The 17,537-nt window shown below is 39.2% G+C and overlaps 3 protein-coding genes and 1 long non-coding RNA gene across 6 annotated transcripts; 1 reads left to right on the top strand and 3 right to left on the bottom strand.

The window, feature by feature from the left end:
* The first annotated feature begins 592 nt into the window (after window positions 1-592).
* Window positions 593-2,050, top strand: LOC135678365 (uncharacterized). The gene is made up of 2 exons (XR_010514916.1): window positions 593-720; window positions 812-2,050. It is a non-coding gene; the product is annotated as an uncharacterized LOC135678365 (long non-coding RNA).
* A 5,553-nt stretch (window positions 2,051-7,603) lies between these two features.
* Window positions 7,604-10,301, bottom strand: LOC135582172 (uncharacterized). Of its 2 annotated transcripts, none has more exons than XM_065191084.1 (3): window positions 10,116-10,301; window positions 9,362-9,462; window positions 7,604-9,275 (listed from the first exon to the last, which is right to left on the bottom strand). In XM_065191084.1, the coding sequence occupies exons 1-3, from the start codon at window positions 10,213-10,215 to the stop codon at window positions 7,815-7,817; spliced, it is 1,662 nt and encodes a 553-aa protein (XP_065047156.1). In that variant the 5' UTR covers window positions 10,216-10,301; the 3' UTR covers window positions 7,604-7,814. The 2 variants fall into 2 exon arrangements, with proteins under 2 accessions (XP_065047156.1, XP_065047157.1); XM_065191085.1 differs by having other exon boundaries at window positions 7,605-9,275; window positions 9,362-9,429.
* Window positions 10,302-10,483: 182 nt separating this feature from the next.
* On the bottom strand, window positions 10,484-11,662 carry LOC135678366 (early nodulin-like protein 6). Its single transcript, XM_065191086.1, has 2 exons — window positions 11,193-11,662; window positions 10,484-11,059 (listed from the first exon to the last, which is right to left on the bottom strand). Exons 1-2 carry the CDS (start codon window positions 11,380-11,382, stop codon window positions 10,650-10,652), a joined length of 600 nt encoding a protein of 199 aa, XP_065047158.1. The 5' UTR covers window positions 11,383-11,662; the 3' UTR covers window positions 10,484-10,649.
* A 127-nt stretch (window positions 11,663-11,789) lies between these two features.
* LOC103990493 (SEC14 cytosolic factor) lies at window positions 11,790-17,070 on the bottom strand. Of its 2 annotated transcripts, XM_009409657.3 has the most exons (11): window positions 16,900-17,070; window positions 16,753-16,781; window positions 15,218-15,301; window positions 15,069-15,122; window positions 14,590-14,667; window positions 14,434-14,487; window positions 13,600-13,659; window positions 13,421-13,516; window positions 12,670-12,771; window positions 12,484-12,564; window positions 11,790-12,401 (listed from the first exon to the last, which is right to left on the bottom strand). In XM_009409657.3, exons 1-11 carry the CDS (start codon window positions 16,952-16,954, stop codon window positions 12,093-12,095), a joined length of 1,002 nt encoding a protein of 333 aa, XP_009407932.2. In that variant the 5' UTR covers window positions 16,955-17,070; the 3' UTR covers window positions 11,790-12,092. The 2 variants fall into 2 exon arrangements, with proteins under 2 accessions (XP_009407932.2, XP_018684443.2); XM_018828898.2 differs by lacking the exons at window positions 16,753-16,781; window positions 16,900-17,070 and adding an exon at window positions 16,513-16,628.
* Window positions 17,071-17,537: the final 467 nt, after the last annotated feature.

The following is a 17,537-nucleotide window of genomic DNA, read 5'->3' on the forward strand; positions in this document are numbered from 1 at the left end:
CTTCAAAACAGCTCACATGGAGACACCCACCAACCTCAGGTGCCAAAAATAATTAAAATATGTTAATATATATTTTGATTGTAAAATTAAATTAATTATATCATGAAAAGTTAATATAAAAATCTAAATAAAAAATTATCATGAATTAAGAATAAATCTTAGGTATCTTTATATGCCGTGAATAAATATGATACTTCGAACGTCCTAATATATCTTAAACAATTAAAACTTACTTTCTATTATGGATCTATTAAAAATAAATTAGATTATTATTATTATTTTATTATATTATTATTTTAAATTTCTAAATTATATAGAAGAGAAAAAAGAGTCAAAAGATAAATTTTCTCTTATCAAAATTATGTTTTAAAATTTCCTAATATAAATGGATCCGATAATTTTGATCAGAAACCCACTAAATCTTTAATATATTTTATCCTAAATTAATTGAACCATGTAATCTTATAGTTCAGACATAAACATTAATCCAATCATAACTTCTTATCGCCAACAATTCATTCTTCTTACATCATATATATATATATATATATATATATATATATATATATAATAGAGACTATAAAATTTCACTTTGCTCCTTTGGTTCTTATTAATTTGCAGGAAGAGGAACTCATCGACCGGTTCTTCGTCTTGTCTCTCTAGGGTTTCGCATGATCTCCTCCCCTCCCCGTCCGAGATTTCGCTGCGATCCGTCTCTCGGTGGCTCTCTCTCTCTCTCTCTCTCTAGGGTTTCGGATGATCTCTTTCTCCCCTCACTATGTCCAAGATTTCGCTGCTCTCTCCCTCCTAGGGTTTCGGTGGATCTCCGTCTCTCCCGCTTCTATGTCGAAGATTTCGCTGCGACCTAGTGTGAGTTGATCCGACATTGGAGGAGGATTGGGTGGGGGGGAATCGGTTCGTGAAGTTGAAGTGCAGATCGAGGGCGACTCCTCTCCCGGAGGTATTCTTCCTTTCCTGGAAGCTTTCTCTGATTGGTTTCCTTTCTTCTTCTTGCCTTATTATTGCAATGCGATCTGGTGCGACGTCATGGGACATTGGACGAGGATTAGGAGGGGAATCGCGTAGTAAAGTTGACAGGCAGATCGAGGGCTCCTTATCTCCTGGATGTAAAGTTTTTTCTTCTTGTTTTCCTTTCTTCTTCTTCCTGCCTCTTTTCTCGCAATGTGCTGTGTTACGCTCATGGAAACCCATTCCACAAGCGTGTATTCGATTTCTTCTTTTTTTCCCCCTTTAATTCTTTCTTTTAATTATGTATCTCCCTCCCTCCTCCATGTCTAAGATTTCGATGTTATATGACGTAAGTTAATCGGACGTTGGACGAGGATCAAGAGGCGAATGGCTTAGAAGAGTCGGCATGACGATCTAACGCCCCTCCCTTCCTGGGGCTATTCTTTCTTCTTGATTTCTTTTCTTCTTCTTGCCTCTTTCTCGCAATCCGCTGTGTGATTCTCATCGAAGCCCATCGCACAAGTCTTATTCCGTGTGAACCAGCAGGGTTAGTCCCGTTGATCTCTTTGCCTGCGCGAGAGAGGTATTCTTTCTTGATTCGTTTTATTTTGGGGTAAAAGAATCTTCTAAATTAGGGCTCGCAGGGTTTAGTTCTGTTCGATTAAAAGAACAAAAGATTCTGTATAAGGATTTCTTATGTTGCTGCCTACAAGATTTCTCTTGTCAGAGTTATCCTTTCTGTTCCATGTTCATCTTTCTCTTGTCAGACTTGACATTGAGCTATTACATGATTGGATATGGAATGCATGTTTCCTTCATTTCTCTTATCAATATGCCTACAGAAAATATAGATTTACCTGTCATTGACGTCACTGTGTGGTGAGTAGTTCTTAAAGTCTTTGTATGAGATTCTGTTACCGAGTTGAGACAATAGGTTTGCAGATTCAGTGAAGTGGTGTCATGAAAAACTGTATTAGAGGGAGTTTTTTTTCCGGTCTTGAAAGCGTTACATAATTGTAGAACATTAAAGCATCTACAGATTTTATGCTGGGGATCTAAGATCACTTTTGTTTGACCAAAAGCTTTTATTCTTTATAATCTTTATCTACGATAGCTAAATGTGCTGTTTGGTTACGAGTGTTATGACTTAATATTTGAGCTATTACATGATTGGATATGGAATGCATGTTTCCTTCGTTTCTCTTATCAATATGCCTACAGAGAATATAGATTTATCTGTTATTGACGACACTATGTGGTGAGTAGTTCTTAAAAGTCTTTGTATGAGATTCTGTGAAGTTGTGTCATGAAAAACTGTATTAGAGGGAGGGAGAGGCATTGGTAGTATATGAATGCATATTTTAACCCAGAATGATACAAGTTCTGAAACTTCAAACTGAGGGATAACGGTGATACGATTAGCTGTGCTTTGTGCAATGCATGGATTTAAGCTGTTTGGTCATCATTAGGCTAATTTCATGCGTGATCACTTGTGGACGTCCGAACTAAATGTATTAAGTTTGTTTCTGCTCTCAGAAGAAGAAAAGTACTTTCCTAAACATTACTGAAACGTAGTATTTTGAAACTATAACTAAGTTTAGATTGCTCGCGTTTGTTGTATTGGAGCTTATAGTGAAAGTGGATGAGTAGAGTGGTGAGCAGAAGGCAGCCATGCTCACAGCTCCATGGGTATGGACTGCCATCATTGACATTTTGGGAAAAGAAAAGGAGCTTTCTTGAGGATATCTTCCACGTTCCTAGTGTGGACATTTGAAGCATCTTTTGGTTAAAAGGGTCACAGATTCAGATTTTGGATTGGCTGGAGGATATAGTTTCTAGATTGGTTGAATTGGATGATCCAGTTGGTCTTTTTTGAGGATATTGAAAATTGATGAGAAAAAAAGCTGATTGACTCCAAATGGTTAGAAACCAGCAGGAAATCTGCAGTAGATGAGCCAGCACCAATTGGGATAATCTGAATGAAATCAGGAGTGACCTTACTAATTATAATCAGTTGGGAGCTGTCAAAGCTGGTTGGCTTGGTTAATCTGCTAAAAGTTATATGGAGTTGCATATTTATGAAGCAACATGTGGGTGGATATTACTATATATCATTGATATAATATTGTTCATAATTTGTTCCCGCTATCCTTTGTTTATGTTCTGAAAAGAACCATAAATCCAAAGCTTTATAGAATGTTGCTATTATATACCTGTTCTTGTCTCCCTCTCCCTCTCTCTCTCTCTCTCTCTCTCTCTCTTTCGTTATATATGCTTGTGCACTGTAAAAGCACGATCCTTCTGTTTATGTTCTGAAACACAGACCAATAATTGGAAAGCCCTGTTCCGTCTTGACTTCTAACTTGTTTTCTTAGTAACAGTGAATTGATGTCTATGCTAACATTGCAAAAAAAAAAAAAAAAAAAATTGCCACCATTTGACCTTTGGCACAATTAGGTTTTTCTATGTTTATTTCAAATTTCATGGTACGTACAGGTTTTTCTATGTTTTTAGAAGAAAAGGATGGGTTATGTTTGGGTCTGAAATCAGGAAAATGCATAGGTTTTGTTGCCTTGTACAGGTTTATAAGGTTAAAATGGCATTAGCTGGTGTGTGTGTGTGTGTGTGTTTAATTCTACGATATTTCTAAACATTACATCTTTTCATTATTAAAGAGGGACATTTTGCCGAAAGAATAAGTGGTGGTTTTTTAATGCTAATGTCTCTCCTGAAAGGGTGTTCGATTCAGGTAACTTGCTTTCTCGACCACAATCTGGCTGCTAATAATTGATTAAGGCACCAACGACATTTCTGGGGGTGAAAATTTTCTCCTTAAAGGTGTTTTAGGATTTTAAACCTCTGGATCATCCCTTTATTTTCTTTAGTATTTGGGTAGTGTCATTCGTGAGGTTCGTTTCTTTTTGCACTGGTTTTTTGAACTTTGGGTTGCGGCATGAATTGTTTCATTATAAAAAAATATTTGAATCATTTTATTGCTTATAAATCTGTCGCAGAACACATCTCTGTTCGGTGGCAATTGCCACTTCTACTACGTGAAAGTTCGTTTATATGACTCGCCATTTGATTCCTTTTTTTTTTCTTTTCTGCATTTGATCAGTTATAAATGGGTTAGATTACCTTTTGAAACTTTTTATTACCTCTTATAAAAAATAAAAAAGCTCATAAAAAAAAAACTCATCTTTGCGGAGAGACATTAGCATTACCGCATGGCAACGTCGGGAGTCTTTAAATCTCTACTTAAAATTGCAGTCTACTTTCAATATCTTTTAAGCAAAAAGCCTTCCAAACTGTGAATTTTCTTTTAAACACCAACTATAAAATTGATAATGTGGAGGCTAGAAGTTGTCGTCACTAAGTGCTGCAAATAATCATAGATTTTGTATGACCAATCTATTTTGGCATCGTTACTTTTCATCAAAGAGTATCATGTTTTTTTTTTTGCATCGTTGCCGTCATTTATTTAGAGGACCAATCTATTTTTTATAAAGAAAGAGTACTAATATATATATATATATATATATTGTATGTTTTTTTTTTTTTTGACATTTTGATGTTATATGGTACCATGGGTCTAGTAAATAAGTTTCTGTTTCCTTCTCTCTTCTGTTTATATATATATATATATATATATTCTATTTTTTATTGACATATAAATTAAAAACAAAATCCAAGCAACCATACACAACATAAATGAATTTTAATTTAACGAGAAACAAAGTTAAGAGGAACAAATTCCTACTTCTTGATGGAGAAAACCCTCATCCAGGTGCTGCAAAAGGAAGAAGCAGTTGCCTGTTTCTCTATCACTTCAAACTATCAAGATGATGGCACCCTTAATTTCAACCCTACGTTTTCAACTCAGTGCCTGAAAAGAGTATGCGACTAAATATGTAGAAAAATATGTAGAATCGAAGACTCCTTTATTGCCATTACTCACATCATGGAAAAATAGATGAAAACATAGATGCATCGTGAACTGAAACTAGTCAAAAAAAAAAAAAAAAAGATGGAACCTCTGCCTATCTCCTCTTCCACCATCTGTTTTACGACGACCACTAACTAGATCTGCTCGTGACATGGACACTACTCACACTTACCTGTCTATTCAGTGTGCATTAATCATAATGCACATTTAGTAATTTTTTTAACTATTACTCATAAAGATGTCCCTACATCCCCGGTTTGGATATGCATCCCTACTAGATTGCCCATGCAACTTGGTGATCTCACTCAATCACTTGGTCGGGGGTTGGTAGGAACGACCAATAGCACGAAGCGACCATGTGACTCACATGACTCATAGTACAACATGCGCATGTTATTTCAAAGTACATAATGTTGTCAAGACAACAAATGCTATAAATATGCTATTCACATCACTTTTTCCGAATCGAGGCAACCCTTCCAATAACTAAACATGCGAACCACCCTAGCCATACACAAGTCCTAGCTAAGTCCTCATGATATGGTCCTTGAATTAGTGTCACACACACACACACACACATAGACTAAGCTATTTTCCGAATCGAGGCAACCCTTCCAATAACTAGAACATGTGAACCACCCTAGCATTACACAAGTCCTAGCTAAGTCCTCATGATATGGTCCTTGAATTAGTGTCACACACAGACACACACACACACACACACAGACCAAGCTACCAGTTCCCAATACAATCAATACATGCAGTAACAAATGATTCTGTAGGTATATATCGGAGCCATATTAAAACAAAAAAAAAAAACACAAAAGGTTCTACGAAATGCAGAAATAAATCAAAGAACACTTACAAAGAGATACAAAAGAACTTGTAATCACACTAAAACTAGCACAATGATTTTTTATTCTTATAAAAGTCGGTGAAACCCAGTAGATGACTAACTGATGTCAAAACCTCATGGATCTCAGCAAACCAAGCTTCAAATATTTGAATCACAAAATGCAGACATGCATGCAATCAACTTCAGTCATAAATTAATCAGATGATCAAAATACAATAAACAACAATAGTAGAAAGTCAGGATGTATTGCTCATGAAGTGTGTAAGCTACAAAGGCAGATTCCCGGCTCGGGTTATCCGATCAAAACCAGAAGCAAGGAGAAGAGAAAAAAAAAAAAAAACACAAAAGAAACAAGAGCAAGCGGGTTTTCTTTCCCTCTTCCCCTAAGATCTACTCCTCCTCTCCGCATCTCTAGCGTACCATCGGGCTGTCCATTGCTTCATGACGCGCGCGTCATGATTCGGAACTTCTTGCGATGGCAGTTAAAGGATGAGGCGTCTTCTTGGACTAGTGGACCACGGGACGATTCTAAAGAACAAGAAGACAAAAAAGGAAGGGCTGATAATTGTTGGTGGAGCAACTTATGATTTCTAGACGTCCTCGACTCTAAAAGCTTTTTGAGAAGAGCAATTCTTTGTTGATCAAGGGAACATTGTCGGTTGAGGTGACGAAAGGTCTTCATCGGGTTTCCAAGAAGAAAAAAGAGACAAATATTCTATCACGAATCTTCCACCAAGAAAAAACCATCACGATGGCGTGTATATATATACATGAAATAGAAAGAAACAGGGGCAGTAAATGACCAATTCAGTTTTCCATGAAGTTTCGGCTTAACGCAAAAATTAAAGATGACCAAGAACAAAACCCTAGGCAGAAATTTCATATATGGCAATATCAGCTGCAATTATCATTAAACGGGGAATTTCCCGTCTCTCATCGCATGTCAGATCAAGAACTAAAGATGACCAAGAACAAAACCTTAGACGGAAATTTCATATGCGGCAAAGTCAATCGCAATACCAAGAATCTCATCTTCAAACCGGAAATATCCCCTCACAGATCCCCCATCATCAAGAACCCTAGAGCTAAACACGAATCCGGATCAATAACTTACAGGAAAAGGGAACAAGAAAACGGGATCAACCACGAGGGTTCAAGAAGAAACCACACCCGAGCGCTGGAAAGACCGCGAGACGAGACGATCGGTGGGCTCCGGTGGGTGATCCGCTGCGGGGCCGAGGGCGACGGTAGCGGAATGGAGAGACGAGGGGAAGGTGAAGCATCTGCCCCTTAAATAGAGGTATCCAAGCCCAGGCTGACGATGGTAGAATCCGAGGTGCGCGTGCGAAGCACGTGAGAGTGGTGAGAAATCCATGACACGTGTGGGCCCCATTCGACGTTGATTAAAATAGGATCTTACAACTCCCATCAGAAGCCGTTGATTAAAATGTGGGCCCCACTCGACGCTTCATGTTGCTCGAAGAGATGTTGCTCGAAGCCCCATCTTTGACCAGATCCATGACACGTGTGGTCATCGACCGGTCAAAGTGAATACCTCGACTCCGTTAGTCAGACGAGCTCACGTGGCCTTCTCTTCGACCAGCTTATCCTTCGGATCGAGATCAGACGGTTCAGGTGGATCAACAATAGAGAAGTCAAAGGAACGAAGTAAGACTCAACCTCAGCGGTTCGACAACGCGCGAAACACGTGGCGTCATACTGTCATCTTCAGGGCCTCCTTCCTGCTGTAACAGATGTATCTATTGCGGGAGGGTTAACAGCAGATGATGTTTTGTAGCTTCTCAGCACTGTATTTTCTGCAAAAGAACCTAACCTCTTGACATCTTGAAATTGGTAAGCTCTTGAAGAAGTATTTTCTCAGGATGGCCACTTGCACTGTGAATGATGAATGACACTTGAAGTTTGAATGCAAGCATGAACATTTCCTTTTATCCAATGGATGAACAAATATAGCATGCACATTGTGAAGCACTTCCAAGTAAAACCAGAAAATTGTGGTCAGTAGCTAACATGGTTTATTTGTCAATCATCAGAATCATTTATCTCAAAAGAAAATCTTTTAGGTATTACAATTGAATTAGGTGCAGACATGTTTCCACATCTAGAGATGTACCTGGATTGTGGCAACTTTTCAGCACTAACAGAGGAATAAATCTTGTTTGCTGCTTGGACGAGTCGCGTCCCGACTTCATTTTTGTTGTCATTGCTGCTAAAAATTCTCTTACGCTTGCTGATTGGTGATGAAAGAGAAGAAAAAGTCGATGTGCGACGAGGCCTAGCATGAACCAATTTCCTATTGACTTGACTGCTCGATATCAGAGATTTGTTTCCGCATGATGTAGTGTTGCCTGCCTCGTAGCATCTGCTTTCAGCTACACGAGGATCCTTCTTTGCACTCGAAATGATAGCACTTGGTCGTACCCTGCCTTCAGAAGTAGTTGGTTTGCTCTTGGCAATTTTTCTGACATTATTGCTCGTGAGACAAACATGCTTTGTTTCTTTGTTGATATTGAAGGAACAAGCCGTATTACAGTCTGATTCACCTTCATTTGAGCTTTTATCGTCTGCCGAACTTTGCACATCTTTCATTGCAAAACCAGTTGCTTCATTTAGATGAAATTCTTGGGTATTCAGCATACTGGTGGGTTGCACGGTTACACTCTGAGTGTCCATCACATTTTTGTGCAGATTACTGCATGTGCTCGCCTCATCTTGGTTAGAGAAGTATCTTGAAATAAGACCGGTAACAGATATTTTCTCTGACAAATTCATGCTGGGAGTTTCTTCCATTGATAAAGAATTCTTGTGTTGCTCTTTTTCTGATGGCCCTTCTGATACCCAAGCTTTGTCCTTTTGAGTTGCATTTGGAGCAGTATTATCTTTTCTAACCTCTTTCCCAGAATCCAAACTAGAACTAACTCCAGATTTTCTGGTTTTATTGCTGATTACAGATTCTTTTCCAACAACATTCCCTTGAATGCCATGTTCCAATTTCCTCCTCTTCGACAGACTCTTCTGGCTTATAAGTGGCAAGGAAGGCACATCAACTTCTCTTTCGTCGCATGTCGAGCAATCTCTCACAATATTACCTGCCTGATTTATCATATTTGTAGCTGTAACTGTAGATATGGTAAAATCCACTGCCTTTGAAGCATTGCTACAATCAATCATGTTGGAAATGGACCCTTCTAATATGTGATCCATGTCAACTTCAGTGCATATGAATCGGCCCCCAGGTGTGCAACAATTTGAGTTGCTTGAAGCTGGTAACTTGTAGGAATTTGGCATGACAGTTTCTTCCAGATAAGGAGAATCTCGTCTTCTGAATTGGTTCATCGAGGAAGGTATTGATGCTTGGTGCATGGATACGTCTGTCAACCTAGTAGCATCCATTCGAAGAAACCAAGTGCTGCGAAATCCTTGACAGGCTTCCTTTATTGGCATTGAGTCTGGGATATGATAGAGAAAAGATTTTTGTTTTACCTACAAACAGGGAAGAAAGTTAGGATGGGAAAAAAAGGAGACATGGTAAAAATTGAAGTGGCTAAAAGAACTACCAAGCTACTAACCATGAGAGAATGGACAACAATTTTTCCGAGGGCCGGGAAACAAGAGTTGTGCTCACACTTGAGTTTACCTGCTTGCTTACACATGGCATGATCAAGATTTTCTATGAACAATAAGCACACAAGAAACCAGCTATCATAGATATGTACAAAGATACTAAGGAAACAACAATAGATTCACATGCACATCTTTCGTAAAGGACTATTGAATTCAATCTTCTCTATTGCTTTGGAGAGAGGCTTCATTTGGTAGAGAAAATATATTTTGACATCTACCCCCAAACCCCCTCACCCAAACCAAACTTACAGTTCTTCCTTTCCCTTCCTATCTGTCCAATCCTGAAGGAAAGAAGTTGGGAGTCTGGAAGGAAGTCGGGACTTCTCTCCATCTCCTTTCTTCAATTCTCTGCTCTCATCTCCTCTCCATCCAAGCATACCGTGTAGCATTGCCAAGATCTTTCTCTCTCTAGGGAATTAAGTAACCTAATGGTTCTGGTTGCAAACACAATCAAACATCCCCAGGTTAAACAAATGAGCGTCTCTAAGTGGACACACTACTACCGCAAGCATAGCAAGGTACTCCAGAAGTCCCCTAGTATCTTTCAGCGAATAGTTCCAATTACAGACACATATACCTTGACAAATCAGTTGACGCATTTGATCAAACAATTGGAAGGCATGCGAGAGCGCACACAAATCCACCACAGAAAGGAGACAAAATATTGGAAACAGCGCAATCTTCGATCGGATTCCTTACGTTTCAGATCGCCGGCCGTGATGTTATCAGGGACGGATAAGGCGAAGCGAGTGCCGAGGTTGGTGTCGACGAAGAGAGGCGTCTCGGCCAAGAGCCCCATGGGCACGGGAACGGGATCGGAGAGCAAAGCTGCGAACTTTGGGTCCCCTTTCGCAGTCCAACCGAGCTTCTATTTCTTTTCTTTTAATTTCCCACTACCGAACGGTCCCCTTTTAATTTCACTCGTCATATATATATGTATACATATATATATATATATATATACATATATATATATATATATACATATATATATATATATATATATATATATAATTTGATTTCATGTTAGCATTTAAAATTGTTGGGAGCTGATCAAACACTGTGCCTTAGTTACTGTTGGTAGAATGTGTAATTGGCATTATCCTCAATGCTTTGATTACATGACCTAAGTAAGTCACATCCAAGCAACATAAATAGAAGGCCAACTATTTTCCATACCATGAATCCAAAGAGGAAGAGTTCGAAACCTGCGCACAAACGAAAGAGAAGACGTCAAACGGACAACACCGCACTCATCAGAACTCCCAAGCCGGGCATGATCGCCCAGACACCGGCATGAGCGTGAGCAGCGTCGGAACGTGTAGGCCCGGTGTCGGAGCCTGAGCTCGAGCCGAAATCCGAACCCGAACCCGAGCTCGAACCGGATCCTCCACCCGGCTGCAGCCCCGGGGCGGGCCCCGGGCTGGCCGCGGCGAACTCCGGGTGCACCATCACACGCACGATGAGCCGCTGGCCGGCCTCGCAGTGCCCCGGCGTGCCGCTGATGAAGAAGAAGAAGCCGTAGCGGTCGAAGCGGAAGGTGGTGTTGCCGTCGTCGAACGCGAGAAGAGGGTCGGTGGTGTTGCATTCGCCGTAGGCTTCCCGGTCCACAACCAGCACCGAGTCGTTCGTGTACTTGAAATCTACATGGTTCCGTGAGAGAGATGAGTTGGTTGTTTAGTGAAAGAAAAGGAGATCACGTAACCGGCTGGTATGAGATGCACAGCATCGAAAGGAAGCTTGGTTTATCCATGGCTTCTGGTAGTTAATGCTTACACACGGAGTCTCCGACGTGGAAGCGGTTCTTCATGGCCCACCGGTTATAGGACTCGGCCTCATCTCCGGCGGGGACGATCCAACCCCTGGATCCACCCACATGGAACTCCAGACCCGACTCCACGGCGACCATCAGAAGAGGGACGAAGATGAAGAAGGATAGGAAGCCGATGCAGGAAAGATTAGCCATGGAGGAGACAGAAAGAGGAGGAGGAAGGTGTGCTGCTGCTTTTTCTTGGTTGGCTCGGGAGTGGAGTGGAGTGAAGTGCGATGCGTGTGTTTATATAGAGGAGTGGTGTGGGGAAATCATGGGCAGTTTGTTAGTTGGATGGGGGGAAGTGGAAAGGTACGTGAGGGTGAGGGCAGTTGCACGGCGACGTGGCCGTGCGGTATTGGCGGACAGGTAAGAGGGCTGGGGCCCTTCACAAGGTTCATGGCGTTGACCAAGTCAGCGAGCTAGAACGTGGGTATGACAATGGAACAGTGTCTTTAGTTTCAGGGGTTATGGGCCTAAATTAAGAGGAGGACCTGAGCACACCAAACCCTATTGCATTCACAAGAAGAAATTGCAAGATGCAACTCACAGCTTTAAGAACCTGACAAACGAAAAAATATTCATATTCTACGAGAATATAAGATTGCATAGAGTGTCCAGCTTTTTCTCTTCCTTATATATGCTTTAGTAAATCCACTATTCAACTTCCTATTAAACTTGCATCGAGAGATTGCAAGGACTTGCCAGTGTATCCCAAGTAAGTTGGGTAAGAAAGATCAATTTGAAAAAACAAAAAAAAAAATAAAGGAAAAAGAAAAAAAAACAACAGCTGGTTTACCGAATGATCTTTTGTTGCGATGCACTAGGGGCGTGAGCAGATCAGGAGAGGAGAGATTGATGCACTGTTAAATCTTGAGACCACTCAAAGAGCGGCCGAGTCCATTGCAGTCTTCCAACTTGTGCATCTCTGACTCGATGGTCTTAGCAATCTTGATTCCCTCGGGATTTGGCTCAGGCACGTCTACGTGAAAAGATCCTTGCTTCAATGGTGCGATGAATTCTCGGCTCGGTGCTCGCTGTTTGATGTAGCTGTAGAGCTGCTGGTGGAAGGGATGGTCGAAGGAGAAGCAGTCATCGGATCCAGAAGACGAGTGCCGAGATGAACCAGAACCTTCTCTCTTACAGAAATGGGGAAGAGAGGCATAATCCATTATCTACAGTGACGAATCGACCAGACTTGTCAGTGTCAGTAACATAAAATCTGATCAATGAAAGAAAAGCTAAGCAGTTACTTACCTTCAACAACTCATCTCTTCCACAACCTTGCAGTACCTGCACTTTCCTTCTTGTCCTCTCTTGCAAGAGAGGTTTCACAACCTGTGAAGAGAAATCCAGAAATGCATAAAGTTCAATGCTTATTGCAAGAAAGAGATCAACTAAGCAGAGACAATTGTAAAAGGAAGATCATTCATTGATGTGTACCTTCCAACAAGCCGAAAATACATATGGAACATTAACGATATAGTAAGTTTCCGTCTTCTCTGGGTAGTTTAGGTCATCGATGGTAGATATGATGGTCAATAACTGCAATCAATAATCAAACAAAGTGTGATGACAGTCGTGGTGAGTTAATCAAGCCACCTGTTTTATAAATGTCTCAAAAGAAGAAAAAATATAAGAAATAATCTACAATTCAAATAAAACATAGCGAGTGCATTTCTAAATTTCTACAGACTAATGAAACATCACTATTTGGCATATGTCCTGCCCAAGACAACAGAAATCTAAGCAGTTCGAAACATGTGCTGAGATAGTGCTCCTGGCAATGCCTAAAAGGTATTCCTTCAATTAAATCCGTATCAAAACCTCTTAGGAAAATTCTTGGCTATGCAGTGTCAGAACATCCGAAAGGTGGAAGTTTTCAGGACAACTGATAGTCCCATCTCGAAAAGCAACTAAGATCAGTCCATTATTTATGATGTCAATGGTAACTGTCTAAACTCTTTAAGTATTTTGGACCGCCGAACAGGATTCTCTAGATGCAAAATAATAGGCTATGAGGTTCTTTTGAGCCATCATAATACAAATCCAACCTTATCAGCTCATAGATAATACACATAATATGGGACTACTGAGTTGCAAATGATGATTTAGATTCAAAATCATGTGAGTTAATAAATCCAACACAGATGCCAAAATTTTGAAAACATAAAGAAAATATATGAAGAAGTACCTTTATTTGACTTAATGCTGAAAGCTTCAGGCCAGACATATCTAAAACCTTAACACATGTGCCAACATGCCGCCCATACTTCTTAGTTGCCGCAGGCTACAGGGGAAATAAGGTAATAAGTAAATGACATCATATTTTAAATTGTGTAAAGCTAGTAAACTCTGTAAATTACAGCTCACCAAAATTACACGATCCCGGTATTCATTCAATTGAATATGTGACTGCACATAGTAGTTCACCTATGTTCAAGTGATACCCAGATTATTAAAACGAACAGAGAAAGATTTAGCTGCTATAAGTATCTGGAGAAAAACAATGTAATTTTGAAGCACATATATTTAGCAAAGACTGCCATCTTCTGGCCAGCCAGAAACCAAATTATACTCACTGCTTATTGTAATTTGCACTGACAAACTTATGTAGCAAGTGTGCACTAAGAGAGTTTCTTCTACCGAACATATTGGTTAATCCAAAAGGTAAAGTAATTAAGATAAATAAATGCAGGAACTGTTTCCATTCCATGCATGTTCTTTAAGAATTTGTTCATCAGCATGTCTCGGCAATAATAGTATTATCTTGCACATGAAAGTAATAATGTCAATAAATCTGATGAGCCTCATTCAGTCTCCCATTTGACCTACTTAGATAGCCAAAAAGGTGTGCATAAATACCTTATATATATACATGCAATATCACTGGCAAAACTCCCTATAACTTCTCAGAAACATAAAGGAGCCTGTCTCATTTATGATATTACACATATGGCGAATCTAGAAATGATCTCTTAGATTAAGATCAGTTGTCCCTTATTATCTCCTCCAGCCTCTCCCAATTGGTCACCACTGTGACCAAGCAATGCAGTGGTAGCACCTGAAGTCTTATATCGACACGAACGGCACGGAAACATCAAAATTTTGAAGACTGATGAAGAACAAAATTTGATTAAGAGGTCAATTAAGCAGCTATTAACCTAGACATCAATGATCTATTATACGGAATCTTACAAAACTTACTGATGCTTTATCGTATGTGCTAAGGCCAACGCCTATTGCAAAAACAGGGTGACCCTGTCCAAGGTAAAGATTTGAAGTTATAAGAAGATAATAAGCTATAATACACCACTCACAGAAAGGTGTAGGACATCCTCTGTGTACAAAGAGAAGACTTACATCCTTTGTGTATCCTGGCATTCCTATAAGTTGAGAATCACGAATCCCTCTATATAAATCAGCTGGAATTATAGGTTTCTGCATGGAGACAATAAACCATTAGAAAACAGTAGACAATATTTTTAGATTTAGTAAGATTGGCACTTTAAGGCTAGCATGCTAATGATGTTATTCATTCCTTTTGGAAGCCTCTTCTTCTCCATTAAATGTCCTTTAATGACCATAATAAATTTGTTTGTACCAATGACATGGACTCGCTTATGAAAAACCCAGTTCGTGCCGAAACTAATAAGTGGTTCCTTTCACTGGATTTGAACAACGCAGCAGATGTGTTCTCACTACAGAATTATATGTTTAGAATATTTAAGTCTTATATTATGATTCTATTGATCACTGGTTTGTTATGTCATGGAGGATATACTGAGGTATGATCTTAGGTGGAACTCCAGAAAAGATTAGTATATTCATTTGGAACTCACAGCCAAAATATCATCAATATGATTTTGTTTCCTCCAATTTAAACAGTCCACCAGCTGCAACAGACATGGACAACTTGGAGTTTAGGATAAACAACGTTCGAATGCACTAAACAAGAGAATCAAATACAAGTAACCGATGTACAGAATACCATGTTTTGTGCTTTAGAGATATTCAACTCTCTAGCTTTAAGAAAGCGCACCAAAGTTTCAGTTGGATAGCCCTGATGGATATTCTGCAAATTAAATGGCAAATGTAAAGAGCCATGGTACATATAATCAACTCATGAAGCAATTTTATCTTAGTTTTTAAAAAATGAAAGAAAAAGTTCATTATATCAAATCGCATACGTGACGCTCACACACAAACTCGAACCTAAGACCAATCACTTATGCAACAATGCACAAACCAATCCAGATATCTCAACAAAGACACTTTTATCTTATTAAGCTTCAAATGAGCACGACCACAAAGAAAAGCGACAAAACTTAATGGATCAAAGGAGAAAGTGAAGAGTAAAAGAAAAGGATAATCACAATATACAGCTTCATTTTCTAAAAGATATACAATAGAATGTAATTTATCTGTGTTCCATCGTAAAGTTTCTAGTCACGGTCTAGATGGAGCTCAGCTAACTAACTGCAACCGTGGCTCTTAGATTTGTTTGTAGCAGTCCAACGACCTGCACTTTCTTAACATGGACATTGAAATGGGTGATGCAATCAAAGTTGAAGGATACTAAAAGAAGAATGTTCATAGATTAAGCTAAGAGGATATAATGTCATTTCTAGCATGATTATGGAATCACAAGGAAAGGCTAGTTGACACAGCAGAGAAAATGATCTTTGACATCCAATGCATTGTCAGGTCTTTAATATAAGAAAATGCCTTAATAGTACCAATAAGTTACCATGGAAGATTCAAACACTATGGAATCTCCTGTTTAGAATTTATTCAAATTTCCTCTGCTGCACTAGGAAGCTTAGTGAAGTACTAGAAATCCGTGCTAGGACAAATTTTGCAAGTGTACAGAGACTGCCATTTCATACAGAAATTCTTTTGCCGTCATCTACTGGAAACTAAGACCTCATGAGTTTAATTGCGACCCGTATCCATTTGATGTAAAACCAAACAACAAAGGCGACCATCATAAAAGATCATGAGCGATTGAGCTCACATTTATCCTAGGACTAAGCTCATGAATGATGAATCTAAACCCGATTAAGGCGAATGACAAAATTGATGGACATCCTACCGACTCCAAGAGCAACCTCGCTTTCGGACACTAGATTGATTCAATCTCTCATCTCAATAATCATCAGAAAATGAACTCATTCCTTTTGATTTTGAGGGCAAGGAACCTTCTTTCTGAAGCATCTAACCAATAAAACCGTAACACATCCTATGCTAACAATTACAGTCCGAAAGGGCTCTCAAATCAAGTACCGTCAGTCGCTACAACTCCTGTGCATACACGAAACACCCGACGAAGCAGCATGACAAGCTCAATTCCACTTTTGTACTTCTGCTACTCGAAAAAATTTGAGGATCCGATGACTTTAGCAGCCACTACAACTAAAAGTTTTCAGTTATGCACTCATTAACTCATAGAATCCACGCAGATCGTCCAATTCGAAGCAATTAAGAAAGGATCCACACAGATCTACCGTGTCCCGGGGGCCAAACCTGAAATGTGACCTTCGAGGGCTCGTCCACTGCAAAATTCCAAACCCAACAAGCGAAATAAGGATCACGGTGAAACAAGACATCCAGAAATCGCCCAAAATCAGATAAAAGAAGAGAATGGAGTAGATCGGGAAGAAGGAAGAGGACCTTGGCCGATGAGCGCGGAGAGCTGCTTGACGGCGTCCTGGGAGGCGATCCCCATTATGCCAGGGATGGATCCGCGCGACAGGACGAGGGATTCGAAGTCGAGGGGAAGTAGGGAGAGAGCACAGAAGACGGGCGGGGCTCCAATTCTCCTTCGCTCCCACTCACTCACCTTCGAACGTTCATCTTTTTCAGTTTCTTTATAAATCGACAAAAAAAAAAAAGGAAAATAATTTTAATTGGGATTTATAGATTAATCAATTATTTGTGTGTATATTATATTATTTAATGTGCAGTCTTCCGAATTAGTTACCGTTATAAATCCAAAACCACATCGAGTCGCTTATAATCACATGACAGATATTTACAGGTTGTCTTTTGCAGATTAGTCCCTAAATGAAATATTATTTACATATATATATATATATATATATATATATATATATATATATATTATGTATATATATGTATATATATATATTATGTATATATATGTATATATATATTATGTATATATATGTATATATATATATATGTATATGTATGTATATATATATATATGTATGTATATATATATATATGTATATACATACATATATATACATATATATACATATATAGATATATATATATAGTTTTTG

This window comes from Musa acuminata, chromosome BXJ1-7 (assembly GCF_036884655.1).
Source record: "Musa acuminata AAA Group cultivar baxijiao chromosome BXJ1-7, Cavendish_Baxijiao_AAA, whole genome shotgun sequence".
Taxonomy (NCBI): domain Eukaryota; kingdom Viridiplantae; phylum Streptophyta; class Magnoliopsida; order Zingiberales; family Musaceae; genus Musa; species Musa acuminata.

Excerpts from the sequence above, each read along its gene's own strand:
- LOC135678366 (XM_065191086.1), bottom strand. The coding sequence starts at position 11,382 with ATGGCTAATCTTTCCTGCATCGGCTTCCTATCCTTCTTCATCTTCGTC. Across the intron at positions 11,060-11,192 it reads CCACGTCGGAGACTCCGTGT|ATTTCAAGTACACGAACGAC; the intron begins GTAAGCATTAAC and ends GGAACCATGTAG.
- LOC135582172 (XM_065191084.1), bottom strand. The coding sequence starts at position 10,215 with ATGGGGCTCTTGGCCGAGACGCCTCTCTTCGTCGACACCAACCTCGGC. Across the intron at positions 9,463-10,115 it reads CACGGCCGGCGATCTGAAAC|AAAATCTTGATCATGCCATG; the intron begins GTAAGGAATCCG and ends TATTGTTCATAG. Across the intron at positions 9,276-9,361 it reads TTGTTGTCCATTCTCTCATG|GTAAAACAAAAATCTTTTCT; the intron begins GTTAGTAGCTTG and ends CCCTGTTTGTAG.
- LOC103990493 (XM_009409657.3), bottom strand. The coding sequence starts at position 16,954 with ATGGGGATCGCCTCCCAGGACGCCGTCAAGCAGCTCTCCGCGCTCATC. Across the intron at positions 15,302-16,752 it reads CCTCGAAGGTCACATTTCAG|AATATCCATCAGGGCTATCC; the intron begins GTTTGGCCCCCG and ends TTTAATTTGCAG. Across the intron at positions 12,565-12,669 it reads TATTTTCGGCTTGTTGGAAG|GTTGTGAAACCTCTCTTGCA; the intron begins GTACACATCAAT and ends TTCTCTTCACAG.